At 39.9% G+C, this 26,017-nt stretch overlaps 1 protein-coding gene across 7 annotated transcripts in view; it reads right to left on the reverse strand.

Annotated features, from left to right (window-relative positions):
* TFAP2A (transcription factor AP-2 alpha) overlaps positions 1–26,017 on the reverse strand; it is a 53,441-nt gene that overhangs the window by 17,761 nt on the left and 9,663 nt on the right. For 5 of the 7 annotated variants that reach the window (XM_026715085.2, XM_026715084.2, XM_026715083.2 and 2 more), the window contains 6 exons: positions 24,289–24,723; positions 20,886–20,937; positions 17,977–18,208; positions 16,037–16,155; positions 12,243–12,384; positions 8,350–10,151 (listed from right to left, as the gene is read on the reverse strand). In XM_026715085.2, the coding sequence (XP_026570870.1) occupies positions 9,863–10,151; positions 12,243–12,384; positions 16,037–16,155; positions 17,977–18,208; positions 20,886–20,937; positions 24,289–24,723 (1,269 nt within the window). In that variant the 3' untranslated portion in view covers positions 8,350–9,862. Of the gene's footprint in view, positions 1–8,349; positions 10,152–12,242; positions 12,385–16,036; positions 16,156–17,976; positions 18,209–20,885; positions 20,938–24,288; positions 24,724–26,017 lie in introns of those variants that run through there. The other 2 variants (XM_087930834.1, XM_087930833.1) reach the window with 1 other exon arrangement.

Consider the following 26,017-nt stretch of genomic DNA (forward strand, 5'->3'; position numbering starts at 1 on the left):
ACAATGGATTTGGGTTAAACCAACTATAGTTAAATTTGTGAATCATATTTTAGAATAAACTCATTCAAATGAGACTGACCAGTTGTATCTAATTAAAATCCCATTGGTGTCAATTAGTTTAAATAAAGCCAAACCTTGAATTATACCAATTGGGGAGGGCAAGTACTTGGAGAAGATCTTAGTAAAATGAACTGAGCAATGGCCAAAATAAGTCATGTAAATAAGGTTTTAAGGGTTACATTTAGAGAGACGTATTTCTAATAAAAGTACTCTGGGGATAAACAGACTTCATAATTTGCACATCTATCATTCTTACACCACCATCACCACTGGACATTTAGAACTCAGAGTTCCACCAAATGAAACCTAGGGCCAAAGAATATATGTATTCAGTGAAATGGCACTGAATTAGTAGACCTAGTTACTTTAACTTTAAGCAGTGAGGTGGCCACCATCATTTTAAAAAAGTGCCACAACTTTATTACTAAAAAGAATCTAAGACTTTTGCAGATGTATTTCAAACCATGGCTGAACCAAACTCTATAATCTACAGGAAACTTATTCATTGAAATTAGCTCCAAATAACATTTGCAAAGTGAAGTCATTGTAATAGTGCTGTAATCACAAAACAGTAGAGAAAATCTAAAGGGAAGTTGCTAAACAGAGTGGTAAAACAAAACAATTCACCTCCTGCCCTTCTCTCCCAATTGCATAACCAGCTAGAAACCTTTGATATATATAATATAGGAAAGAGGGAGAAAATATCAAAATTGGAGTTTCCAAAACAAAGGAACGTGTTCCTTCTTTTATAAAGGGACTTGGTTTAAAAACCTAAGGTACATGCACCTATACAAACATTACTTAATCAAAACATTGTTCAGCTTCTAGAATGGAATACAAAGAAAGCATGATGAATATAAGACTTGTAGCTCAGGAAGGACCAAGAGCAAAAGGCATGATGCAACCACAGTTGGGATATAATAAACTGTAGAATTCATCAAGACTTGCTTCTGAATAAACCAACATAGGATTAAGAGGTTTATGTAAATCTAGAACTATTTTACACTCCTAGTAATCTAAAAATTGAACCAGCTCTGCCTTTAATATAATTAAAAACCATATGTTGGTAATACAGACATACTAATATATGATCCTGACACAGAACAAAAAGTATTAATTGATAGGAAGAATTAGATTTAGTTTCTCCAAAACACTGGCAATCTAAGCAAAGAACAACCTCATAACATTTTTCCTATACATATTTATTATAAACACTACATTCACCCCAAGTAGCTTCAATCATATTTTTTTTTGCCCTCCTTTGGAACACATGCTGTTCCAAGACTGCCACTTAACCAAAAGCAAATTGCCAATAATGTCACCATGGGGAAAAACTTGTGCATTTTGAATGCACTTGTCATTTTGCCTGAAAGTCTTTTCTCTGCAGAAGATGTTGGGTCTCTGACAATGAGCCACTGCTTGCAGTTGCTGGAACCCCATGAGCTTTTGTCTCTCATGGAGTTAACTGAATCAAAGGGGGCAACTGGAGCACCCAAATCTTTTAATGCCAAGCCAATGGTTCTGCTAGGATTGCCCACTCTGAGTAGCTGGCCATTCTCAGTGCTTAGGCTGGGGGCTTTCCCTATCACCTGCAATTGCATCTTTTGTGTTGAAACTGCCCACAAAGCAAAGCAGCAGCCGCCTCTGGCCGGCTCTCATCCTGAAATAGATTCTGGTTAGGGTAAGATATTCTGAAATAGAGAGCCCAACAAGTTATCTCGAGAGCATAGAAATCAGGAATCCCTTCTTACTATCAAAATCCCTGAAGCAATCTGGCTTGCTACAGTCAATGCAACAGAAATTATTTTATTCCATCAACCCAACCAATGCATACATCCTTGCTTGGGTAGCTGTTGTCACATACACCTTTGCTGGGTTAGCTAAGCATTTCCAGTTTCAGCAAATTGGAAGATGTTCAGGAATGCAAATGTCTTAACCTATAACTGTTGGTCACGGTGGCTGTGGGAGCCAATAGCATCCCATCCACCCACCCACCCAAATTGATGGCCCCAAGTTTTTGGGAAGGCAATAGCATCGGCTCCACAACAGAGCTGATGGAGGCTGAAATGCAAACAATCTGAACATCACCAGTTGTAAGGAATCTCCAACCCAGCTCAACAAAATGCTGGCATTTAATCTGGTATTCTGAGCATGTTTATTTTCAATTAGGTGCCATTGAGTGAATTTAGCAGGTGTGCTATGGGTTACAGCAGTAGGATTACTCAAATTGGGTTACAGTGTGGTTCAGGTGGGAAACAGACTTTGATTTTTTATTTAATACATAACTATAGCCATAACTAGTGGTGTGGGGGGATGTATTGGGGAAAAATGATACATCTCCATATGCTCTCCCTAGTTACAGATTCCTATTATCTAGAATCCGGCACCCCCAAACACCAACAGCGTTTTAGAGTAACGATATTACCATAGCCCCAACCTGCTCAACTCCAGTTTTCTTGCAGTAGAAGTGTTATAATAACTTGCTAGAAAATGATGCCGGTTGTGCTCCAACTATTCTAGAGAGCACCAGCTTAGCAAGGGCTATTAGTCACCTGGGAATACATACAATCAACTCAGTGGAACTTCCCCTGTAAGCTGTTCCTTATTCTTTTTTTTCTCCTAATAGGATGGTTGTTTTAACCGGGAACGCAGGAATGAGCAACAAGTTTCTTGACCTTTGTTTGCTTCCTCAAAGTAACCAGCTATAACACGTGGGTTGGAGGAGCGAATTCGTGGGTGGGGAGCTGCACAGGCCCTCCCGCTGCGTTTCCCAAAGCTGCTTCGGGGCCAGAAGAAAACCCGGCGTCGCAGCGTGGGAGAGAAAGGAAAGCATCTCTCCGGACCTTTTGGTCCCTCGCTGTTGCAGAAAAGAGAGGGCGGCCAAGAAAAGTCTGCTGTTATCTCCCACGCATTTCCCCCTCCGGCCTGGATCGAAACGCTCCTCCCCGGTGCTATAGCCCTGACCCTCCCGGCCAAGCCTTGCCTGCTTTTCAATAACGGGGCGGGAAAGGGGCCGAAATGGAGGTGGGAAGAGGAGCAGATGTTGATTCCCAGCAGTTGTCTAACCCGATTATCCTCTGGGCACGTTCGGTGTGCCGTCAGGTCTGAAAGAAGCAAAGAAGGCGCTAATCGGTTCTTTTCCGTCCCCCCAAAACAGGCAAAACTACGGCCGGTGCCTGGAAACCCTCCCCAGCAAAGTAGCAACACGCAATTGCAAACTGAAAGTCTCCTTAACTCGCTTCCTTCCCTGAGATTGGCCGGCCGACCTCAACGAAAGGATAGGAATGGCAGTCCAGCGCTTCGAGTTATAGGGAAGTTTGAGGACGCCGCTTTTGATTTTAGAGGAAAGAGGTGGGTGTTGGAGGCATTTTATGGGAAATAGGGAGGACTTCTTACTGTAGAAAGGACAGCCTGAAAACAATACCCTTCAAACCGTTATGATTCAGGACTCGACTGACTATTCCTTCGTCAATATTCTATTTATAATTGTCTATAGAGTTGAGTTAGGAGATGAACCCGAACTTCTTGGAATCGATTTCCAATTCACCAAGTGGCTTTCAGTTAAGTTATTCCAAAAACTTTGTCACTTTAAAGTGAACTTTATTGACCTGCTGTGCAGATTTGTTTCATGCATCACTGCCATAAGATAGTGAAACTTTTTGGACCCCTCCCCAAAATTAGAACCACTGCCAATTATTATAAAGTATACTAGCAGTATTAGTAATATTGGTATTAGTAACACTAAGCATCATAGAAGAACCCCAAGGGTGAAATGGCATGGAGATCTGTGCAACTCACATTCCAGTAAGTTCATGACAACCTTCTCATTATATCCTGGTTTGGGCTGTAATATGGCCCCACTCTAGCACTCTTTCAGAAGGCACTGAAGACCTGGTTTTGCCACCGGGCCTGGGGAACCTAGAGGGGGATGCAGCCCATCAAATAGCTAGTGTGATCTGCTGTCTTTGGGGTGAGGGGGGGCAGTTGGGGGTGATTTTTATTTTATTTTTTCCAGATTTTGTTCTATTGTACTTTTTTTATCTGGTTCTTTTTGTTAGTTTTTATTGTTTAGTTTTTGTTTTAAATATGGTTTTATGTTGTGTAAGCTGCCTCGAGTCCCCATGGGCGAATAGGCAGCAATGATTGATAGATAGATAGATAGATAGATAGATAGATAGATAGATAGATAGATAGATAGATAGATAGATAATTGATCAGGTAATATAGAAAGCAACTGAGTCTTTCTTGTTGAATGATGAACACCAAGGAGTTCAATGGCAAAATGGAAATTGTAAACAGCAATTGTAATGCTTTGCATGCTTAACTTCCTTAAACTACGGACTTCCCATTTTATTTCTGCTGCAAACTTTTTTTTAAAAAAGCATATTCATTTGCTTATTTAGACTGTCTTGCACCACAATAATCAATATGCTTTGGTTTTTTTGTATATGACTTAAAGCTCCACAGGCTCAACTGGAAGTAAATGTCCATGTACACCAGCACTTAACTTCTGATAAATCTATATAGGATTGTATTTTTTACGTGCTAGTTATATACCTTCAATTTACTGCCAGGGAATAAAGCTCTAACATCAGTGGGGGTTTACTTTGGAGCAGGAACCTATAAAAGGAACGTCCTCAAGCTTTAGGTCATTACCCCACTAGCAATTTACAGTATCATCTAAACTCTAAAGTCATTCAACCATCATCGTGCCAAAAAACAGCAACAAGGGCAGGTTTTCTATCACTTCAGAGATGACTGGGTGATGCTCTGTGCACTCCAGATGTACTGAATTACATTTCCCAAAATTCCTGCCACCGTGGCTATGCAGGCAGAGCATTTTGGGAGATGTAATTTAAAACATCTTGTGGTACCAGGTTAGGAAAGGCTACATTCAAGACAATACTTGAGAGGAGAGTATATTAAACTGGTGGTGCTTTGTTTTCTTGGGGTTTATTTGTAAAGAAAATAACATCCTAAACCTGGTTTTGTCAGGAGTTTAATCAAGTCTTGTCAACAAATCAGATATGACTAAACTAAATATTTCATTCTAGAAGTATTTCAGAATTCCAGTCTTATTCTACAGACTTATCCTAAATAGAAACCTGAGGAGTAACTTTCACTAGTTTTAGAGAATTTAAATTCACCTTAAGTGATCTAAAACCACAGTTGTTTTAAACAAAATTCAGCAAAATTACAATTTGCTGAAGTATGCATTGTAAAGAAAACAAGCTACCCATTATAGAATTTAGAGAGAATCCAAGCAAACAAGCATGTCTTGATTGGATTATGCAGTTAAATTTAACACGGACAATCAAAGAAAACTCCTTTATATTAAAGGTTTGGATAAATGAATATTCCTAGCAAATAAAATGTATTCAATTAACTGAAAACCTCATGCACTTCTGAACTGAAGTGGAATCGACTGTAATTGATTTATTTGAAACCAGAGGTTAAGGACTGAATTAGCTAAGTACAACTGGGTATTTCAAGCCACTGACTTATCAAATGTCAAATCTCTTCTATTTTAAATATTATTTCAGCTGCAGGGCATTGCTGTCCTGATGGCTGTTCCACCAGTTAAATCTCAAATTATATTAATATTCGATTTTGGAGGTTGGGAGAAAGGAGGGGTAGATTATGATTTATTACAGAGGAGGGTGGTAACCATTCAGCTTGAAGACACATTGTAGTACATTTTTTAAAAATGCATAAATTAACATAGCATGAAGGGACTACACTATAGCTCATTAACATTTAACCATTCATACTAATTTCTATTACTCTGTGTGTGTGTATGTTAAGGTTAGCAGCTAAAAGCATTGCCTAGAATTTGAAAGGCTGCAACAGTGATTGATTACAACACTTAAAATACATCCCCCCTTCTTGAAAAATACTGTGAAAGTAATTATCATGATTTGGTAACTGCACTTTTGTCACAGCAGATGAGCCCCAAACTGTAATGAACCCATTATTATCTCCTGCAATAAGCTCTTTTAAAAAAAGGTCAAAATGAAATAGTGAGATTTATTCTCAATGTTTACTGCAGGTTTCTAAAGCAGAATAAACAATTTCAATAATCATCGGACTTATTGTCTTAAAGTTAACTGAAAATAAGTTTCATTTTTCAAAAAAGTAAAACAAAATGGAGTGTTAATAATTAGCATTTTAACTAAACCAATGATCAATATTTTAACATATGAATCAAGCAATGCATAAATATCATTTAAGGTTTAATGTTATTTTTACAACTCTAATTCTTAATTGTTTGCAATAAGTAACTATGCAATATTTATTAAATTTCATTTCTGAAATTGTATTTTACTGCCAGATACATTATTCATATCTTTTAAATTATTAGGAACGTTGTAAGATTAAATATGCTTTACACATTCCCCAGTTACAGCTAAAAACTATTAGGCAGATTTTTTTTTAAAGTAACAAGCATCTGTAAATCCAGATATGAATGAATGGTATTTAATAAGATTGTTTTCCATTTAAAAATGAGTATTTATGCATTGCTGGAGAAAGAGCAGCAGTGTGTGCATGGCTGTTTATGAATGCCATTGTGCCTGAGGTTAGGATCCCCCACACAATCTGAGTTGCAGCCAAGAAAAACAGCCCAGATAGACAATGCTTCACTTCACCTGCTACAATGCTGTGCATTTCATTTATGTCAAGGCTGCATGTACAGTTAGGGTTCATTCACCTCATTATTTTGTTACATCCGCTTTACAGTTAACCAATGTATCTGGGGCAAGGGGATGAATAAGCATTTTCAAAAAGATATGCAGAAGATCCACTTTCAATATCTCACAGACATAACAGCACACTCATATGCCATCAGAGGGAAAATATTTCACTGTAAAACTGCATTTTAAAAGCAGCAAACCAACTATCTTGGTTTTCTGTTGTCTTCCCTAAGTAAAGGAGCAGTCAGGAAGAAACAGAACTTCTTCATCTACTGGATTGGCTTCCTCTCTCAACAATCAGATAGAAATACCAGATCTAAATTTCTCTTTGTTAAGAAAAGGTACCAACATTGTGCTTCTGGGGTAGCATTCTGCACTGCCTTATCAGGTATGCCATCGCACCTTTAACTTTTTGCAACACTTATCGGACAACTAGACACAATTGATCTGGATTGATATCAATCATCATGCTGGAAATAAGTTTCACAATATTTGCTCAAACACTTCAGTTTCAGTACTCCAAACCAGCATTGTAAGCATGTATTTCCACAAAAATAACACTTTAATGTAAATATTTCATTCCCTGCTTCTATTTCTATCAAACTACATTGGCATAAAGCCAATTTTGTATCATACAAACCCAAAGAAAATGAAATAATCAGTTAAAAGTGCAATTTTCATAGGAGTGCACTTTGAGCCAATTTCTAATGTAAAAAGCACACTACCATCTCTTCCAAATGAATTTCCTCATTCTCTGGAACTAAAATCTAGCTAATATGAAAATAAAATATTTCATGCGTATCTAAAAGTTTGAGTTGTATTGCTTATAATTCAAACATGTATCATTTCAAAATAAGATCTTCCTCATCCAAAATATTGGAAAAGTTATTATCACATGATTAAATATTTACAGTAATGTGACCTGCACACATTCATAAAATCCAACCTAAAATAAATCTGAAGTAATATGTCAGTCAAACAAGATGAATATTATTATTTTCCCTAATATGAAAATGTATCCCATGCATTGACATAGACACAATTGATTTTTTAAAAAATGTGTTCTGTATGAACATTTGTATGTATACATAGTTACCCATAATTCTCTTCCCCATATCTTATCTTCCCCATATTTTAAATGGCATTAAAATTAAAAAGCAATTCATATGTCAAACATTTTAAATGGGTAACCCTGATATATAATTATGAAGCAAGAACAAAACCTAAAGATCAAATAAATAAAATAAAACTTTATTTTTTAAAAAATAAAATCACCTTTTAGTTAAAGGAAACTAAAATGCCATTTCTTCAACAGTACAATATTTTTTTTAATCCAAAAGAATACATTTTGTTTTATTGTGTAATTTGTCTGAATACAGACTCAGTGGAATATCTAAATGATACCCTGCTCTGAACTCCAACTTGAAAGTAAGTTTTTATTATACTTGAGGGAAACAATGGGTTCAGCTGCTTATTGCAAAGAGCAATTGTCAAGGGAGAGTTAAACTCAATTACTGTAACCATACTGAATAAAAAATACTGCCAAGAACAAAAATACGCCTGGGTAAAGACAGCCACTGAATAAAAAAAATCGACATAAAGCGTATCAAATATTTATTTATCTGGGCAACAAAGGACTATGATACATTGACAGGCATGGAAACTACTGCCAGCACAACTCAATACAATACAACTGTAACTGCTTCCAATATGGCCGGTGGAAATAGAGGATACCAGGTGGTCCCCAATGTATGGAAGTTCTTTGAACCAAAAGGCAACTCAAAATGAAAAAGGGGAGAGGGAAGTGAAGATCCCCAGTTCTTTATCTGAATAGACAATATCAACTTATTGCTCTGATTATGCTTTCAATAGAAAGACCCTGGATATAAACTTTTTTAAAGCCACAGCATACAAAGAGTTGTTAAAAATTATCAACATGCGGAAAAAAAATGTTTTTGGAAGGGGAACCTAAATTATTTCAGTGGAAGTGGTAGTCGGTCTGGTTTGGATGGCTGATTTATTTTCCTTTATCAATGTGGAAATTAAGTATCATATTAATAATATATTTGTAAAAATCCAAGTTGCTTCAATCGCTTAGCTGCTTTATTGTCCTCTTTTTATAACATGCTACAACAGGGCTGAAGTGATGAATCCCAAAAAATACCACCCCACCTCCCCCTAAAAAACTCCCCTTCCGTTTTCTAAATAAGTAACTATGAACCACAGTGATGGAACTAAGATGGGAAAGACTTAAAAACCCACTAAACAAGAGGTAAACGAGATCACCAGATAAATAATAAAAAAGCTTCAAACAGACTCACCATATTTACAGTTCCCATTAAATTACACATAAATAAATATATACATAGAGAACACGGATTCCCTTATAGAAGCACTATGAATCGGTGTCACCATAAGAAAGTTCAAATTAGTCGCTTTACCTTGGCAGGAGAGAGGTGCTAAAACTGAAGACATGACATGGAACTGCATGTGGTTTGTGTTCAAGTTTATTCACAATACTGATAAAATGTCATCATCATCATCATCATTATCATCCTTTCTTTCCTGTTTTGTTTTGTTTAAATATGGCTACAATTTTAAACGGAAGTTTGTATCAGAGAAGGTGGTGATCCAGTCCGATGAAGCTCATTTGTTTTTGTTTTTTTCCCCAAATTTCATTATTAACCTTTAAACTTAGTTCTTTTTCTTTTTCTTTTTTTTAGAAAAAAAGTTGTTTATTTTCATCAGTTTATTTATTTTTGTTAAAAATAATAAAAGTTCACACAGACGACAAAAAAGTGTTTTTTTCTCTGTTTCCTCTTAGGATGGCCCAATCGCCACCTTTGTTTCCTCAGGCTCCAAACTGGGTAGCAACTGGAAATGAACTGGGAAGTGGTGGAGGTGGGGAAGGAGAGGAGAGAAGAAAAAGAAGAACGGTGGGGAGGGGCAGGGGCAGGGGTGGGGGTGAGAGAGATGTGAATTAGCCGGTCCTCCTGAGTGAATAGGCTGGGACAGATTTCTGAGCTTCTCTTTCTGTAGCCTCAGGGTGAGGAGGAAGGGGAGGGGGGGCCAGGCTGGCTGGTCTGGTTGGGTCTGCAAGAAGAAAATCCTCATTTTCTGTGCTTCTCTTCTTTGTCGCTGCTTTTGGTGCTGTTATCTGTGTGACTATTAGGATTGTTGCTGAGGTACATTTTGTCCATGGCCTTGAGTGCCTCGGTGAGATAGTTCTGCAGGGCAGTGACCGCTGCGCACACAGCAGGGCTGCCAAAGCCGTGAGAGATGAGGTTGAAATGGGTCAGGCAGCTCTGGATGCCCGGCTCCAGAATGGGGGTGGGCCGAGAGTTCCCCAGTGGAGATCGATCCTGAGCCAGCAGGTCGGTGAACTCCTTACAGATCTGTCTGCAGCATAAATGGAGCAGAGAGAAGGGGAGGGAGGAAAATAAGCCAGTCTTGTCAGCAAGCAGGCGAGCCAAGGAGTCAGTTGCCTCCACAGCAAAGTCATACATGCACGCACAGAAATAATCTCTGCTCTTTTACCCACTCTCTGACGTTCTGCACCGCTGATGCCCTATATAGAAATATTGACATCAGTATAACAGCCTTTCTCTTTCTCTCATCTCCCTGGCTTCTCCTCTGCACTGATTTACATCCACTTCTTCCAGGAACAATATTTTTTTGCTTTTTTGCTTTTCAACACACAGATGCATTTTTACACTAGATCGCCCTCTTATCTTGTGGCATCTACAATCTTTTCCCCACATTTATCTGTGTGTAAGTGAGTGCATGTGCAAGCATTACATACAAGTGCATTAGATACCTATAGGGTGCCACTAATCCTTAAGCTATGTGTCAGAAAATGAGGGCCATGTCTTTATTTCATCCCAAGGATAACACTTAGAGATTACTATGTGGAAAATATGAAAATGTAATACTACTACTGTATCAATAATGACTGGAACAGCAGTTTGCATCAAATGTGTTCTTCATCCCAATATGCCCTCACATTTATTTACTGATGCCGATTTCTGAGGTATCTCTGTCATACTCAATACATCTCTCTGTTTCAATTTAACTCTTTCCTCTCATATACAACCACATCTTCATAATCACATGAAAAATGTCAGAAAGTTCTATGGAAATCACACGAGCATACACATTTCTCCTTGATACAAAACACATCTCCCACTTCCTTCCTCCAGAGTAATACCCACTGTTTACCCCATCAAGCTTGTTAATTACAAGTTCTGTAATTAGCATTCATATCTAGTCTTCTGGATTTAAATCAACAGTTATTTTTTAGATCTAAGTTTCACCATAAGATTATAAGTTTCCTTGAAAGTAAGTTGCATTGATCTCAACAACACATCCATTACATTTTCTTTTCTTTTTTCCACTTAGATGTTTTTCACTCTACATGGTTTTAGGAAACGTTCCATTATTCCCAGCAAGCAAATTGGCAATGAAGTGTGAGAGTTAATTTTAAGGACAAAAACAAAGCCCCAATTTAGGAAGTGAACAGTTCTCAAAGCTACTTCTTTAGCTTATCAATCCCAGGACTCTCATTTCATATAAGATTTGATGGCATTAGAAAGATGCAGTAGTGTTTATGTAGGTCACAAAGCACTGGAATAAAGGTCTCCATTCAGAAATTAGATTCATACCAGTATCTAAATAAGCTGCCAGCAGATAAGAAAAACTAGGAGCATATATATGGCAGCAGTTGAGTTTCTAAAGGGCAGTATTGAGACATATTTCAGCTGTATCTCTCTCCCAATAACTGGGTGCCCTCTGGCCCACTGTTCTTCGGTGAATCACTATCTGTAATTAACTATGAGGGGGGAAGCATTTTAATTTCCAGCAAACACATCATTTACAATAATTGAGAGTTCCCTCTCCTCTTCCCCCACCACCTAACCTGAATATTCAATATCTTTTCTATTAAGTTATCCCTAGAGTCTTTCTCTTAAAATAAACCCCCACTGGCATTTTAGTTGCTTAGAAGTGAAATACTTTTAATACCTGAATTCACAGTTAATCAATCTTCAGCATTTTTATTCAGCATGTAAGTTCCATTGAGATCAATTTTACTTACTTCCAAATAACTACGCAATCTTGTCTACAATCCTCAAAATAAATCCCACTATACTTAACAGGGCTTACTCTCTGATAAATCTACAGAGCCTAGCAATTATGTGCCGTTTTCTTCCCATTTAAACGCCTCTAGTAACACCATTCCAGGGAGTGGGGTGGGGGAATCATTCTCCTACGTCTGTTTGATTTCAGCAATAGCGTCGTTGGCAATAACATCGTTTTCCTTCGATGAGGAAATTGTGCTTTTTAGTTACCCCGTCAAGGCAATCACGCAGGTACGGAGAATAGTATATCCGCAGCAAACAAATGTAAATGCACCAGAGGAAAAGCTCAGAGCACAACCAAACATAATAAACAAAATCTTCCTTAGGAATATTCCGCAGAGGTAAAAAGTCTTACTTCGTCGCTAGAAGCATGTTTTTTCTTGTGACTTGCTCGTTGGGATCGGAATGTTGCCGGTTGAGAAATTCAGCTACTGCTTTGGCAGGAAATTCTGTTTCACAAACGTAACCAAAATCTCTCGCGAGATGCACGGCTTCTCCTGAAATGCGGATTGGGAGGAAATACATAATTAATACCCAAAGCATAAGCGGGCGACAGGAACGTGGGAACTCGCGCCAACAAATCTATGGGATTTGTTATTAGACTTTGCTAGGTGCATCTTTGGGTTCCTCACGTGATATCCAGTCAATCAAGATTAACTGGCACTTTGCAATCTACTAGTGAAGCGCTGCTTTAGAAAAGACTAATATCTCAGTGTGCTAAAGAAATTTCCTGAAGGCGATTGGGGGGGGGGGAGGCGGTCAAAATGCATTGTTTTATATCAAACTATGAGCGTGTTAATACTGATCCTAAAGAATCCTTTGGGGGCGGGTGAGATGCTGATTGGGCAATTCATAAAGTGGTAAATGTAGTCGGCTTTTAATCCTAAATTATATTGCAATATATTTATGGCATTTTGTTCAGCTCACTAACAAAAGTGTCCCAAGTATTTTATCTCTGTTTTGTAAAGTTTAATGTTTCAATTTGTGCTTTTAGTTTATATTACATTACGGAGAATTATGTATACACAGAAAAGAAAAACATACGAAACATATAATTATTCTGTTCCTAGAGAATATTGATCATTGATCATTATTTCAATCCCCACCCTATAGACTGCATTAAATAGTTAAGTGCTTAAAATTTAACTTGATTGCATATAATTATCCTTCCTTCCCTTCCTCTCCCCCCCCCCCCCTTTTCAAACGATTAACCATAAGAATTTTAGGGTCATTCCGTTGAGTCTGTCTGTTTTGTTGATTTTCAAATCTTTGGTTTTAATTTCCTGAACCAGTTGGTTTTCACCGCAGGGCTTCCTGCCATTAGCTCGAGGTCCGGAAGAACGCATGCGCCAATTAGAGCTTCAAAGCCTCAGTCCACGGAGCTTGTTTCCATAAAATGGAGCGGATCATAAACAATAACAGGACTTTGGAAGCGGCCTCATCGCGTAAGGACCACAACCCAACAATCGTCTATTATCTCTTGAGAGGGGAAAAAAATTAGCCACTATTATTAGTTTATCTATGCATTAGCCTTATTCCTGTGTTTCTCTTCATCGTAATAGGATGATCAAACCGTGGCTTTTTTTTTTTAAAAAAAAAAAGATCGCTCCTTTTAAATTATAGGTTTTATTAAACGTTTAAAATATTCCCTAAATCACGATAATATTAGCATGTCTCATTTTTCTCCTTTTTCCTGCTCTCCTGTTGTTGTTGTTTTTGTTTTTCTTCAGCTACTTATAAATTTTCTTTTGCTTTCCTTGATTACCCATTAGTTGCTGGTGGCATTTAAATACGCTGTTTATTAATGGCAGGACTCCTTGATGGACTTTCAGTGGCAGTTGGCGTTTTTATAATGTAATTTATATAATTTTTATAATTTTTATAACTTTCACTTCTTTGAACTTAAAAAAAAGGAAAGCAAGCAAAAAAAAGAGAGAAAAGATGGCTATAAGCTGATAGTAAGCAAAACTAAAGCTAACTTGGCATGAAGAATGGACTTAAAATTCACTCTACATAACCAAAATCAAGGTTAAAGACCTTTGAATTAAAACCTAGTGAAGACTGCATGGGTAGGACAGCTTGTATCAACTTCCTTGGGTCAATAGCTACTACAAAGTAATTCCCAATTTAGCATGCCCCCTGCATTTCTTGTTCTCATTATAAACTTTGTAACTATTTTAACATAAAGGAAGATACATGCCCACCCCTTTTGACTTCTTAATGTTCAAACAGTACATTCACCCAACCTCTTTTCACAATTAAAATAGAAGAAAAATAAAGCATTTCTATACTGCTTAATTCTACCAAGCAAAGAGGAGATCAGAAGCTTGCAGTAAGATTAGGACACTATTAAATCGTGGTGTAGGTCAAGGATTCCCAAATTGATTCAAGAAGTTAAGGTTCTATATTTTTCAAATGCAGATGTCAAAATGATTTAAATATAAATAAGCTACTGGTATGTAGCTTGAAATAGCAGAGTTGTATCTTAAGTTAGCTGTAGGCGCTAACTTTTTAATGCGTATTAAGGTGCAAAGAATGAGATCCTGAGCACTGGAAACAGATCTTAAGTGTTGTTGGGTACAATAAACTTCCATCCTACTTGTTACAGCATATAAATGCAGCATGCTTTATATGTGTCAAAATAAAAAATATTCCTGAACTCATTTCTAAACTAATTTCTTTTTCTCAGTTGGACTAAAATTGCTCCTATAGTTAGTTTCTGAAGCAACTGGCATAGATGGTAACTCCTTAGAGGTCACGCTGCCAGTAATGCTGGCAGTCATTCTGTATCTCTTATACTGAAGCATACAGACAGAGAATAAAGAATAGATATAGTGCTTTTTCTGGGGTTTTTTATCTGAACAATGTTTCCATATTTGATTGGTAGGCCACTATATATGTGCATACACATATTCTGTTCAACTCTGAAAACACTAGAAAATAAAGACAGAGCTAAACAGAATAAAAATAAAACCAAAGTTAAACAAAACACATTATTTGGGATTCAATTAATGAAACAATTAACATTTTCACCCAAAGAAGGTGTTTTTAAAGCCTTTACTCATATAATAGTGAACAGGGACTTGTTCTCAGAATTCATCCTTATATTCTTAAATGTTTCTCTGGATTGGTGTTATACTGTCTATAACTAAAGAGTCATTTTGAGTTATTTAAGCTATATTCATTTCAGCAGAAATAATGCAATAAATGTATGGACTTCAAAGGCATGGCTGTAGAATTTGAAGTGACTAATATTGTTCATACTTAACCTGATTTTCAGTATGAATTAATTTTATAGGACTTACAATTGGATCTTCTGTTAACTACATAATATAGATGAATATTTGTATTTAATATATTTGTAAATATTAAAATCCATTCATTTCTCAAACGTATTTACAATAACAGGCATTTAAGAAGCAGCTATCTTATGTTGATAAATGGACTAAATAATCTTCAGCATGGCTGTTTTCTAATTCTACTAGTTTATAAATTATAGCCCAATTATATGTTTTAGCATGATAATTAATCTATTAAATGTTGAGATGCTGTTGAAGAGCAGCAGTTTCTTTTAAGAAAGTAGTTCAGTCAAGTCATGCATTATATGGAAAATCATCATAACCCTAATCCTTGTTATATAAATCAAGATATATACAATAATGATATGTGTCGCTATTTCACCCCTTTCACTTGGGATTTCACTGATTAAAATCCAATTAAAATCTACCATGTCAATCAGTGATTAATAAATTAACCCATTAGTTATGTTTACTCTGTTAATGTTTTCAGTCCTACTTTTTAATCCAAGTGATCAATCAACTAGCAACCCAGTTAAAGTGAAGCATCACATAGCATGCCAATTTGGTTACATTCATTTCACTGAGATTTAGCATCCAAGTCTGAAATGCATTACAAGGGTTTAAATCCAAATAAATATCAATAAAGCCACATCCAATGTTTTGACATCAATGGATTTTGGCTGGGAGTCCCCTTTAAAAAAATACAAGAGGAAAAGGTCACATTGACCAATAATGATTTAAATTAAACAATATTCATAAACATTTCAGGGTCCACAAGTTTGTTTCTCAGCAAACAAAAAGAAACATTTCCAAATAATGCCTTTCCCACTGCCAAAAAGCCATCACTTACCCTCTACTAGTGATGTCAGCAGGGTAACATTAGCAGCTTTACGTCTCCCGGCTGGCAAATTTAATCCTATTTTGTCCAGTTTTTCTCTCAAAGATCTCCCTCCATTTTTTGACTTTGCCCTGTTCCATTAAAAAACAGCACTTAACACACAAGTACCTTCAGGTTCATGGTGCAACTTATTCAGATATTTTCCACAAATGTATATATTATGCTTATTAAAATTTAATAAGTTTAGGAAAAAATTAAATTTGGGTGCTAGAATGAGAGTTATGCACAAGATTCACTGAAATATATAATTCACTAAAATAACTGCATGTTAAACAGACAATTAAATCTTTTGTATTCTTACAATATCAGCTGCAAATCATATATGGACACCAATTAAACTCACAACGTTGTAAAATATGTTTATATATTGTGATCAAAAATGTAGCTGTGAGGTTTTTGCATAGTTGTGAACCAATGGGAGATGTGTTTCAGCCAGATTTCCTTGCATTATGTAAGATTTACAATCATCATTTGCCTTTCATTATAGATACAGTACTACATTCAATCTGGTACACAGATTAAACAGGAAAGATATCGCTTATCTTGCACACTAGTATGAGAATTTTTTTTATGATTTTCTCATAAATGTATTCCTAGCCAAATTCCCCTCTTGCACTGGCCTTCCTCAGGAAAGTAATGCTGGCAGTGCCCTCAGCTGGTGTGTATGAGCTTTCAACATGCTATGCTAAGATGAGTGACCTTGCTACACTAAAGGGGCCTTCCTGTGATTGCTGATGTTGACTGTATATGAGTGGGTCTCATTAACAGGACATGCTGCCTGCTTATAACTGAATGCAGCCTAATTTCCATAGATACATGATGCTGTGCTATAATATGGTCCAGCTTACAGATAATGACAGCAATGAAAACTCTAAATACTAATTATTTTAACTGTCTCTGCGTTTTCAATAAATATATTGCAATTCATACTTGGTAATATTTTAAATCACAATCTTTTGAAATGGCTGGTCATTTTGCTGTCATTTTGTTTCAGGTGCAGATTTATTATTGAGATGTAGGTAGTTTCTCTTATATTGTCTACTCTGAAAAAAAAAAAAAAGACCCGAAACTCAAATGCAAGATTTAGAGACTTGAAGGGAATAGTAAAACCAAAGATCCTAGACCTAGAGTCATTTTTAGAGGAAAATGTGGAAGGAGTGTGGCTCCGATTTCAAAACATGGATCTTTGAGGTATATTCTCATTAACTCCGCCAAACTTTTAAAGAAGGGGAAATGGTTAATGAGGAAATTAATGCGAGGGAATTATGAGAAAACACTTAACACAAGAATACTCTCAAAAGTACTTTTTCAAAAATTATTAACCCTTACAGTGAAAAAAAAAAACATAAATGAGCCACGAGAAGCACCATGAAGGGCAAAAACAAATGTGGTTTAAAAAAAAGAAAGAAATGTGAAGCAGAACTTAAAACCAGCAATGTCTGAGGAAGCCCAGAATGTTGCAGCAGTTAATTGACAAAGTGACATTTGGGGATATTGGGAAGAAAGGCTGGTATCCTGCTAGTAACAGCAGCTGCCTTCTGTTAAAAAAAAAAAGGAGGGGGCGGAGAAAAGCAGCTTTGGAGGGGGGAAAAAATGAAGATGTGTGAAGGGGCGAGGTGTGGGGGTTAAAGTGTGGGGTAGTGTATCTACTGTGAGAAATTAAAAACAATAGACGGGAGGAAGAGAGGTGGGAGCTGGAGCCTTTGGGGAAAGAGAGGATTGGCTGAGGCCGAACACGGCAACCACGTGCCCACCCCTCTCTGCCAATGGGCTCCCTTCCCGCCACATTGCCCCTCGCACCGAATCCGCGGCTGCCTTTTCCCCTCCTCAGTTTGTCTGCCGCGCGCCTGAGGAGAAGAAGAAGAAGGCCAGTTTCGGTCGGGCCGCCTCACCTCCGTAGCACTCCGCCCAGCAGAGACGCGTTGAGGCACTCCGGCGGGGACAGGCGCCTCTGCACTTCCGCCACGGTGACTTTGTATTTGGAGGTGGAGCTGAGCAACGACAGGCGGCCGGGCACCGAGCAGAAGACCTCGTTGGGATTCACCACGCCGCCGAAGAGCGCGTCCTTGTTGATGGGGATGGAGGAGACGGCGTTGGCGTTAGACTTGGAGAGGGACACGGGGCCTGCAGAGGGAGGGACGGAGGGAGGGGAGGGGAGAAGGGAGGCCGAGGGAAGGCAGAGCCGCGTTAGTGCACAAACGCTGAAGGGATTAGCAGCTGCTAAGGAGCCTGAGGCGATGGTGGGGCGGCAGGCTTGGGGGACGTGTGGGGGGAGGCGTGGGCGATGACAGGAGTGGGGAAGGGGATGAAAACAAGCCAGGAAAGGTGGCTGAGAGATGATGGCAGATGGGCCACAACGGGAATGACGGCTCGGGGAGGGGGAAGGAAAGCTTTTTGAATAAGGGGTAGTAGCCCCGAGGCTGGCGGCCCCTTCCTCCATTTTGGTTTCTTCCTCCTCCTCTTCCTCCGCCTTTTTCGCTTGGAAGGCCAACAACCGAAGCTGGCCAGCACCCTCCCCCGGACCTCCCTCTCGCGACCTCTACCCATCGCCCACCCTCCCGCAGCCTCGACTTCGGATGAGGAAACTTGGAAAGACGCTTACAAGGGGGGGGGGGTTGGAATAGGCCAATTTCCTTCCGCAGCAACTTGGGCAGGGGACTACATCCCTTGGCCCCTACATCAGGGGTCTCCAACTTCCAGAATTGCCCAGCCAGCAAAGCTTAAAAGGGGCCAAGGTTGGAGACCCCTGACCTAGAGGATGACCTTCGAAGAGAACCTCAATTTTAAATTCTCAGTTGTCTGAGGGAGAAAGGGAAAGCTCGTGGGGGGGGGGCTCTGAGCCCTTGCTTAAAAATTTAGCTCTTAATTTAAAAACTAAGTGAACCTTTTCAGGCAGAAGTGCACACAACGAGTTTCAACGTCTGGACTGGCTACTTCCCAGCCCCCCCCCCCTTGAAGGCCCAGTCTAAATCAGGATTGGATCAAAATTAAGGGAAGAAGAGGTGGAGTTAAAATTACCTCGTCTGTCCTAAATTATTCTAGGAACAACAGTTCGCCTGTAATCTTAAAGATACCGAAAGGGTTACCGGAAGGAGACGTATTCCCTGTTACCAATATTTAATATAAAGGATGGCCACACAATATACCTTTCCCTTGTTTTGGGGGGTGGGATGTAATGCTACAAGCTACACGGCTATGGGCTTAATTTGTACTAGAATAGCCCTTAGTACTTCCAATTGAATAGTTTCAAAGTAATTGGATTAGATGTCACGTTTTCTGCAATTGCAACTTTGTATATTGGAAAGAGGCGCCAAAGAGGTATTTTCATTACTGTTCTCAAAGGTAGTACAAGTTTCTTTAACAATTACCCCCAAACAAAATAAAGGAAAATGGATGCATTTTTTGGTCTGCCTCCTTACTACCATTTACTTCCCAAAAAGAAAAGAAACTTCCTTGACATAACTTTCATTTTTCCCCTAATGATGACAGAAAGTTCCAGGGCATTATTATAATATGCAGGAGAAGGGTAAAATTCTCCCAAACCTACCAAAATTCCATGTTTAGTTTGGCTAGCATCATTGAAAAATTAGGGCAGTCTTGTTTGGAGGAAAATGGACCTGGCATTATGTTCCAGCACTATAAATATTTACTCTTATCAGCATCTGTTTATTCCTCTTGTCCTTCATCCTACACTCCTATACTTTCCATTTTCACTTTAATAGGTCTAATCCAAATGTTAAAGGGTGGAGCGTGGAGGAGGGATATCTAGGTTTTGGATAGATCACTTGTGACATTAATAGCTCTGGGGAGGCTAATAGAGACAATAGGAGTTAAACGAACTCTTGAGATTACTAATAAAAGAGCCAATTATCATGTCGACTTGGAAAGAGCATCACTTTAAGATTTATTCCTTGCACATCTAATTTGACGTGACAAAGACTCTCCAGACAGGGAGGAGGGGTAAATTTTTTAGCTTTCATTGTGTAATGCTGAGATTTTCAAGGAAGTATTGTTTTGGAGAGCACAAGACCCTGCTACTATGTAAGAAAGCCGCATTGATCCTTTCTCAAATCTTTCATACCAACTGGTCAGAATCCGGCATTTCCCTGAACACGGATTAAAATTAAAGCCAACCGTTTTGCTCTGCTGCCAACATCCCGAATACTTTCAACAACAACAACGAAATTCTGAAGCCAGACAAGGTTTGGGAGACGGGAGGACGCTTTCTTCCAGACCAAAAACAAACAAAAAAAAAACACAAGTGCAACAAGACATTAGGAGGAAGCAGCAACTGAAACCATAGGAAAAGCCAAACCACACAGCCCCCGTTGCAGAGAGCAGGCTAAGCAAGCGACTACCCTTCCGCCATCCTGCTCGCTTGTTACAACAAAGCCCTCAGATGTAAACAATCCAGAACAATCTCCTCAACCTGAAGCCTGGGGGTGGGTGGGTGAGGAAGAGGGCTGAGGGGGGCGGCTGAACAGGATTGGCTCTTTCTTAGGTAATGAAACATACTTTCAAGGCAACTGAAGAAATTAGAAGTCAGTTCTGAACCACAATGTCATTAGGAACTGCTAAAACATGGATCTGTTTAGCTCGATAATATAATCATACATATACAGAGGGTGCGATTAAGTAAAGGGGTTATCAACCGAGATTGTCAATTTCGTTTTCCATTTTCAGCTGTTGTAAATTACGAGGAGAGGGCAGGGGGAGAAAACAATCGCTTTCGTAAGTTCTCTCGGCTGCTTCGGTATCAAGCTTGTGAGGACATGCTTGGAATGCTAAAGAAGTGGCTTACCTTTCTTAATTACAGTTTGATCTGGGATGTTAATACCGGGGTCCTCTACGTGCTGCAACAAAAGCAATACAAAAGGGGTATGAATTTCTAAACACACCAAGAGAAACCCGCCAAGGTCTTTATTTCCCTGCGTCTTATAACTAGTTTGGTGTTTTAAAAAAATAGAATAATATTCATTTCCCCATGTTGACGTTTTTTAATTTAAAAAGCGAATATTGGGTTCCAATTGCACACGATCTTTGGAAAGCAGAAACGGCTAGGTTTGGGGACCTTTAGTGGCATCTGCTCAGAAGTAGGGGCCGCTGGTTTCAATAGCAATTACCTTCAGTTAAGAATGCCTAAACGTGGTTATAATTCAGGCTTCCTGCATTAAGGGCAACTCCTGATTACATGTGCGTAAATTGTGCATAAATCTCACCGTGCTTCTTAACACACATGGGCTTAAACTGAATTTCTATCACAGTGCCTCTCCCTCTGAAATAAGCATTTTAAGGGAAAGCCTTCCCGGCTCTTTGTGCTTTTAAAATTGAGGTTAACACTGTAATAAGATTCTAGAAGAATGTGTTTGTGCCACCTATGCATACAGAAAGGCGGGGGGAGGGAATATCCGGAAAATTGGGATAGGAGAAGGGAGGCTATCCCTGCGAGCTCCTGAAGGCCGTGGCAATTCTGGCTCCCCTCTAGTTCCAGGCAGCGTTTGCCGCTGCTTTTAAATTCTGCTCGGAAAGCTTGATGCTCCGGGCACGCGGGAGCTTTCAGACGTGATTAGAAAGTAAAATGAAAAGCGTGTTTTCCAATTCCCAAACTGACAGTCAATCTAATGTGTCTGCCTGTGTTTACAAAGTAGCACTAACGCTGCTTAAGCGGGAGAATTTTCTCTCGCGCTGCCGAACTTCAGCGCTACTATTTAGCGCAGGTGCGCGCCCGCGCGCGTCCCCCATAGGCTCCTACGGAGTCCCCCACCCACCCCTCCCTCCTCTCCCCTCCCCAAGAAACCACCCTCCTCTTCTCCTTCACCAAGTCTCCGTCCAACAATAATACCGAGTCTATCATTTTTCCATTCTGCCTTGGATTTATGCTCCTGTTAATTGTGCCTGATCTCAATGATTCCGGGTGGATGGTACGAAGTTGCTTTATTACAGGTTTTATTGTACTCAATGCTCTCATTTGTAACTTGCCTAAAGTGCTTCTGGATTTGAGCATAATTAAATTGAGAAATGTGCAGAAATGACTATGGCTGCCGTTCTCTCGGATTTTCTTTTTTAAACGATGTAGAGAAATATCCCTTCAAGCAAACAGCCTTCAACCTATTTTATTTAAAAAATGTGGGGGTGGGGTAACGTTTTTAATTTGTCTGATTTCTTCACCTAGACAGAATCCGCGGAAGCCACCGGCTGTCAGGTTTTTAAAATCCCACCCAGATACTTAGTTTTAAAAATAATTCTCGTTCTCAGCTTAAGCAAGTATTCCGTATCAAGCGGCTGTCCTTGTATCAATGGCTAACTGCGGTAGCAGGAGAAAAAAATGAAAATAGCCGTTCCTATCATGAAAATTTTCGAGGAACTTCATTCGCTCCGTGATGCCTTTGCAAGGCCGCTCTCTATTCCATTGTCAAAGCAAAGCATGCATCCTAACGTGACGCCGCCCGCCTCTCTCCTAAGATCAATGCCCTTCCCTTTTAAACGGATCAGATTTACCAGCTTTGGGAATAATCGACCCCAAATAAAGAGGGAGGTGTTCCTGTTACATGTTTTTATCTAAAACTACTTGGCAACGGCCTTTCTTAAAATGGGCCAGACATCTATTAACTGCTGGGATAGTAAAAAAATAACCTATGTTTATTATTCAAAAAGAAAATGCACATACAATTCTCAACGCAACCGAAATCCCAACAAAATCAAATCGTTTGCAACTTGATACCTAAAACAAAACACCAGTGGAAGTTCCCCCTGATTTCGGTGCAACTGTTTTTAGTTAAGTGATGATTCAAACTGGGTTTTTTTTGCCTAAACAACCCTAGTTCCAAACCAGGTATTCTTGTTGTTGTTTGGGGGTTGTTTTTAATTAAAAGAAAACTGGTTGGTGTGGCTTTTTTTTTAAGTGCCCAATTCCCACAGAGACATGGATACTTTAAGTAAGGCATGGCTTTTTTTTTTTTTTTTGCAAACCAAAACCTAAGCGCAGTTTTCTTGGGGGAAAAAGAGAGTTGGAGCTGTAATGAATTCCTCCGTTTCCTTCAAATATGGATTAATAAAAGGGAATGGAATAAAGGAGGTGGGGAAATCGCTTTCTGAAAGGAACCCGTGGCAAAATTATCCTTGCAACGTGCAATTGGAAATCATTAAACTGTCAGTATTATGATAATATTGGATTCAGTAATCTGCGGTGACATTTTAGTAAGAGGAACCAAAACAAACCCTAGGCTAATATTAGAAGCTTCCTTTCTCCTTTCCCACAAATGTTTTCTGTCCAATGTAACCAGCACAAGAAGCAGGAGTAAAATTACTGGCTTGTATAAATTCTGCATTCAGTAGGAGAGGTTTTTTTGTATTTTGGGTTTTTTTTTTGGAGAAGTGACCTTCTTTTCCAGCCAGACTCAGATGGTGCTTGCCCCTGGCTAGAAAGGGCTCTAGGCTGTTGAAAGATGGGAGGAGAGGCACCATTCCCCCCACACCCAAATTATATTTGTGGATAAGAGAAACCAGACCCTGACCCGAATAATAATTTAAAAAAAAACATTTAAGGCCCTCCAAAACCTTAGTTAAAATAATAACAGCCACAATAGCAACCGCAGCACATTGTTCTCTTTCTCCGTGTGGGGGGTGATGGGCCTAGATTTCTTACGCCATGTTTGCAATCCGAAGAATTGCAATTCACAGAGATTCTTTTCTTCCTCCTCCTCCTCCCCATCGTCCAAACAAGCAGGTTCGAAGTGGGAAGAAAGCTTTGGGTCATTTTTTGTTTTCTTTTTCAAGCCAGCCAAAATCCGACTGAAGGCCAGGCTTTCTAAGAGCCTTTCCAAAGAGTTACCTCGCTTTGTCACCAACAAGGCAGCCAGTCAGGGGTATTCTGATCTTGCCAGCTCCTTCTCTCTCTCCCTCCTCTCTCTCTCTCCTTCCTTCCTTCCTCCACTCCCCACCAACAAAAGCAAAGAGCTATTTTTCTGCATTAGCAACTGAAGACATTGGCGGGAGACAATTCAACTCCGGTTGCCAACCGCGAGACACCACCGCTTCTTGCCTTCGTGGAGGGTGTGCTGGAGGCTTGAAATGCACACTGTAATTCCCATCCCCTGGTGGGGGGAGGAGAAGAAGGAGAAGAAGCGTGGCAGGGGGAGGACGAGGGGGGGAGGGAAAGAGCCGACAGGAAGCCGCCTGCCTCCCCGCCTCACGGGTCTCCTTACCGGCACGTCTTCCAGCGAGTGAGGTATCGAGTGAATGGGAATATCGCCTAGTCCTGAGCTCAAGCCGTGAGGTCCGTGCAAGAGATCTTCGTGCCGCCGGTAATCCCTTCGGGGATCCAAGCCGGAGAGCTGGTGTGGAAGTCCGCGGTGCGTATGCAAAAGCCCCGTGTCCTGGTTTTGCCTCTGTCCCGGCCAGCCCGGGTGCTGCGGCTGAGGCTGGGCGTGAAGTGGGTTCAAGCTATACGGATCGTTAACGTGAGAATACGGGTCTTGAGACTGCGGGTAAATGGGCTGATATGGAGGTGGGAAATAAGGGGGCTGGAAGTCGGCGTTCGGTGTATGGGAGAGCGGAGGTGCGCTGGTGTAGGGGGACTGGCCCACACTCCCCAGCTGGGGTAGCCGGGCTGTCCCGTTGCTGGTAGCGTCGTGGCGGTCCTGATGAATAAGAACACGAAAAAGGGAACGGGGGAGACCAGAGAAGAGAGAGAGAGAGAGAGGAGGAAGAGAAAGTTTAAATTAAACAGGATTAGGCCAAATGTTTATCACCCTATTAAAAAAAAATATGAGCTACAATATTTGCGCTCAGACTAGAATCAAACGCAGCCTTCGAGATATTCCCGTCTGGGCAGAGAACAATCTCGTCTAAATGGAGCTGCATGAATTACAAGTTAACAAACTGGAGGGGAGGGGGGGTGGGAAAGGCAAAACTCCCAGTGGGGGGGGGGAAAAGAAAACGGACAAAATTCTCCTACTCGGAGCAGATCCAGAAGATTTTCCTTTCGAGAGGAATGGTGTGTATTCTGCTCTTATTGTGGGCGTGCGCAACCTTTGTTTTTAAAAAGCCTACGGGCATCGTTGTCAAAAAAGAAAAAAGAAAAAGAAAAGTGAAAGAGCAAACAAATGCTCTTTTCCTTGTTCGAAAAAAGTGAAAGTGCATCATTGCTTCATTCGTCCTTCTTTTCTCCTGGAAAATGACACCCAAAACGCCATGAAAAAGAACAGCGTTTGGGGGAGAAAAAAATACTTAAATATAAGTGTGCCGTAAGCCAGCCATTTACAAATCTAGCGTGGGATCAAAATGGATAAACCAATGGTGCTATTCCATGGATTGGAATCAAATCATCATATAATACGGGACACCCAGCCTCGTAGGTATGTGCGCGTGTAAATTGCACACTCAGACAGACACACATCCATATACGTGTACATGCAAATCGTATTTTATGTAAATAACAAGGCAGCAAAATTAAAGAGAAACGATTTGGAAACATAAAGATGAAGCCGAAGAGGAGGGAAATGTCCAGAGAGGTTTTGCTTTTGTACAACCGGGACTTGGTAAATTGTGAAATGATAGCCCGCAGGTACATCTCAAGGAAATTAACAGCCATCCAAAGAGAAGTCGGGGGAGGGGGGGAGGTAGAGGGAAATAATAATAAAAAGGTGGCTGTTAAATGCCTTGGACTTTAATCTCCCGGGGAGCGTTATTAACCCGGGAAAGGACAAGAACGGAAAGAAGAGGTGAAACCCAATCGGAAGGGGAGGGGAAACGCAAAGCAAAACAAAACACAATGGACGGGTGTGGAAGCATGGCTAGCCTTTTGTAGTTTACTTGTAGCAGCCAAAGTAAGGGGAGCCGGGAAGCTTTTGCAAACGAGCAAGAGAGGGGGGGGGAGACACGGAGAGAGGGGAGGTTTCGGCGGGAGGTGACACCCGGCCAGCCGGCTATCCG

The sequence above is a fragment of the Pseudonaja textilis genome, chromosome 3, assembly GCF_049901715.1.
Source record: "Pseudonaja textilis isolate UNSWEBS1 chromosome 3, rPseTex1.2, whole genome shotgun sequence".
Lineage (NCBI taxonomy): Eukaryota > Metazoa > Chordata > Lepidosauria > Squamata > Elapidae > Pseudonaja > Pseudonaja textilis.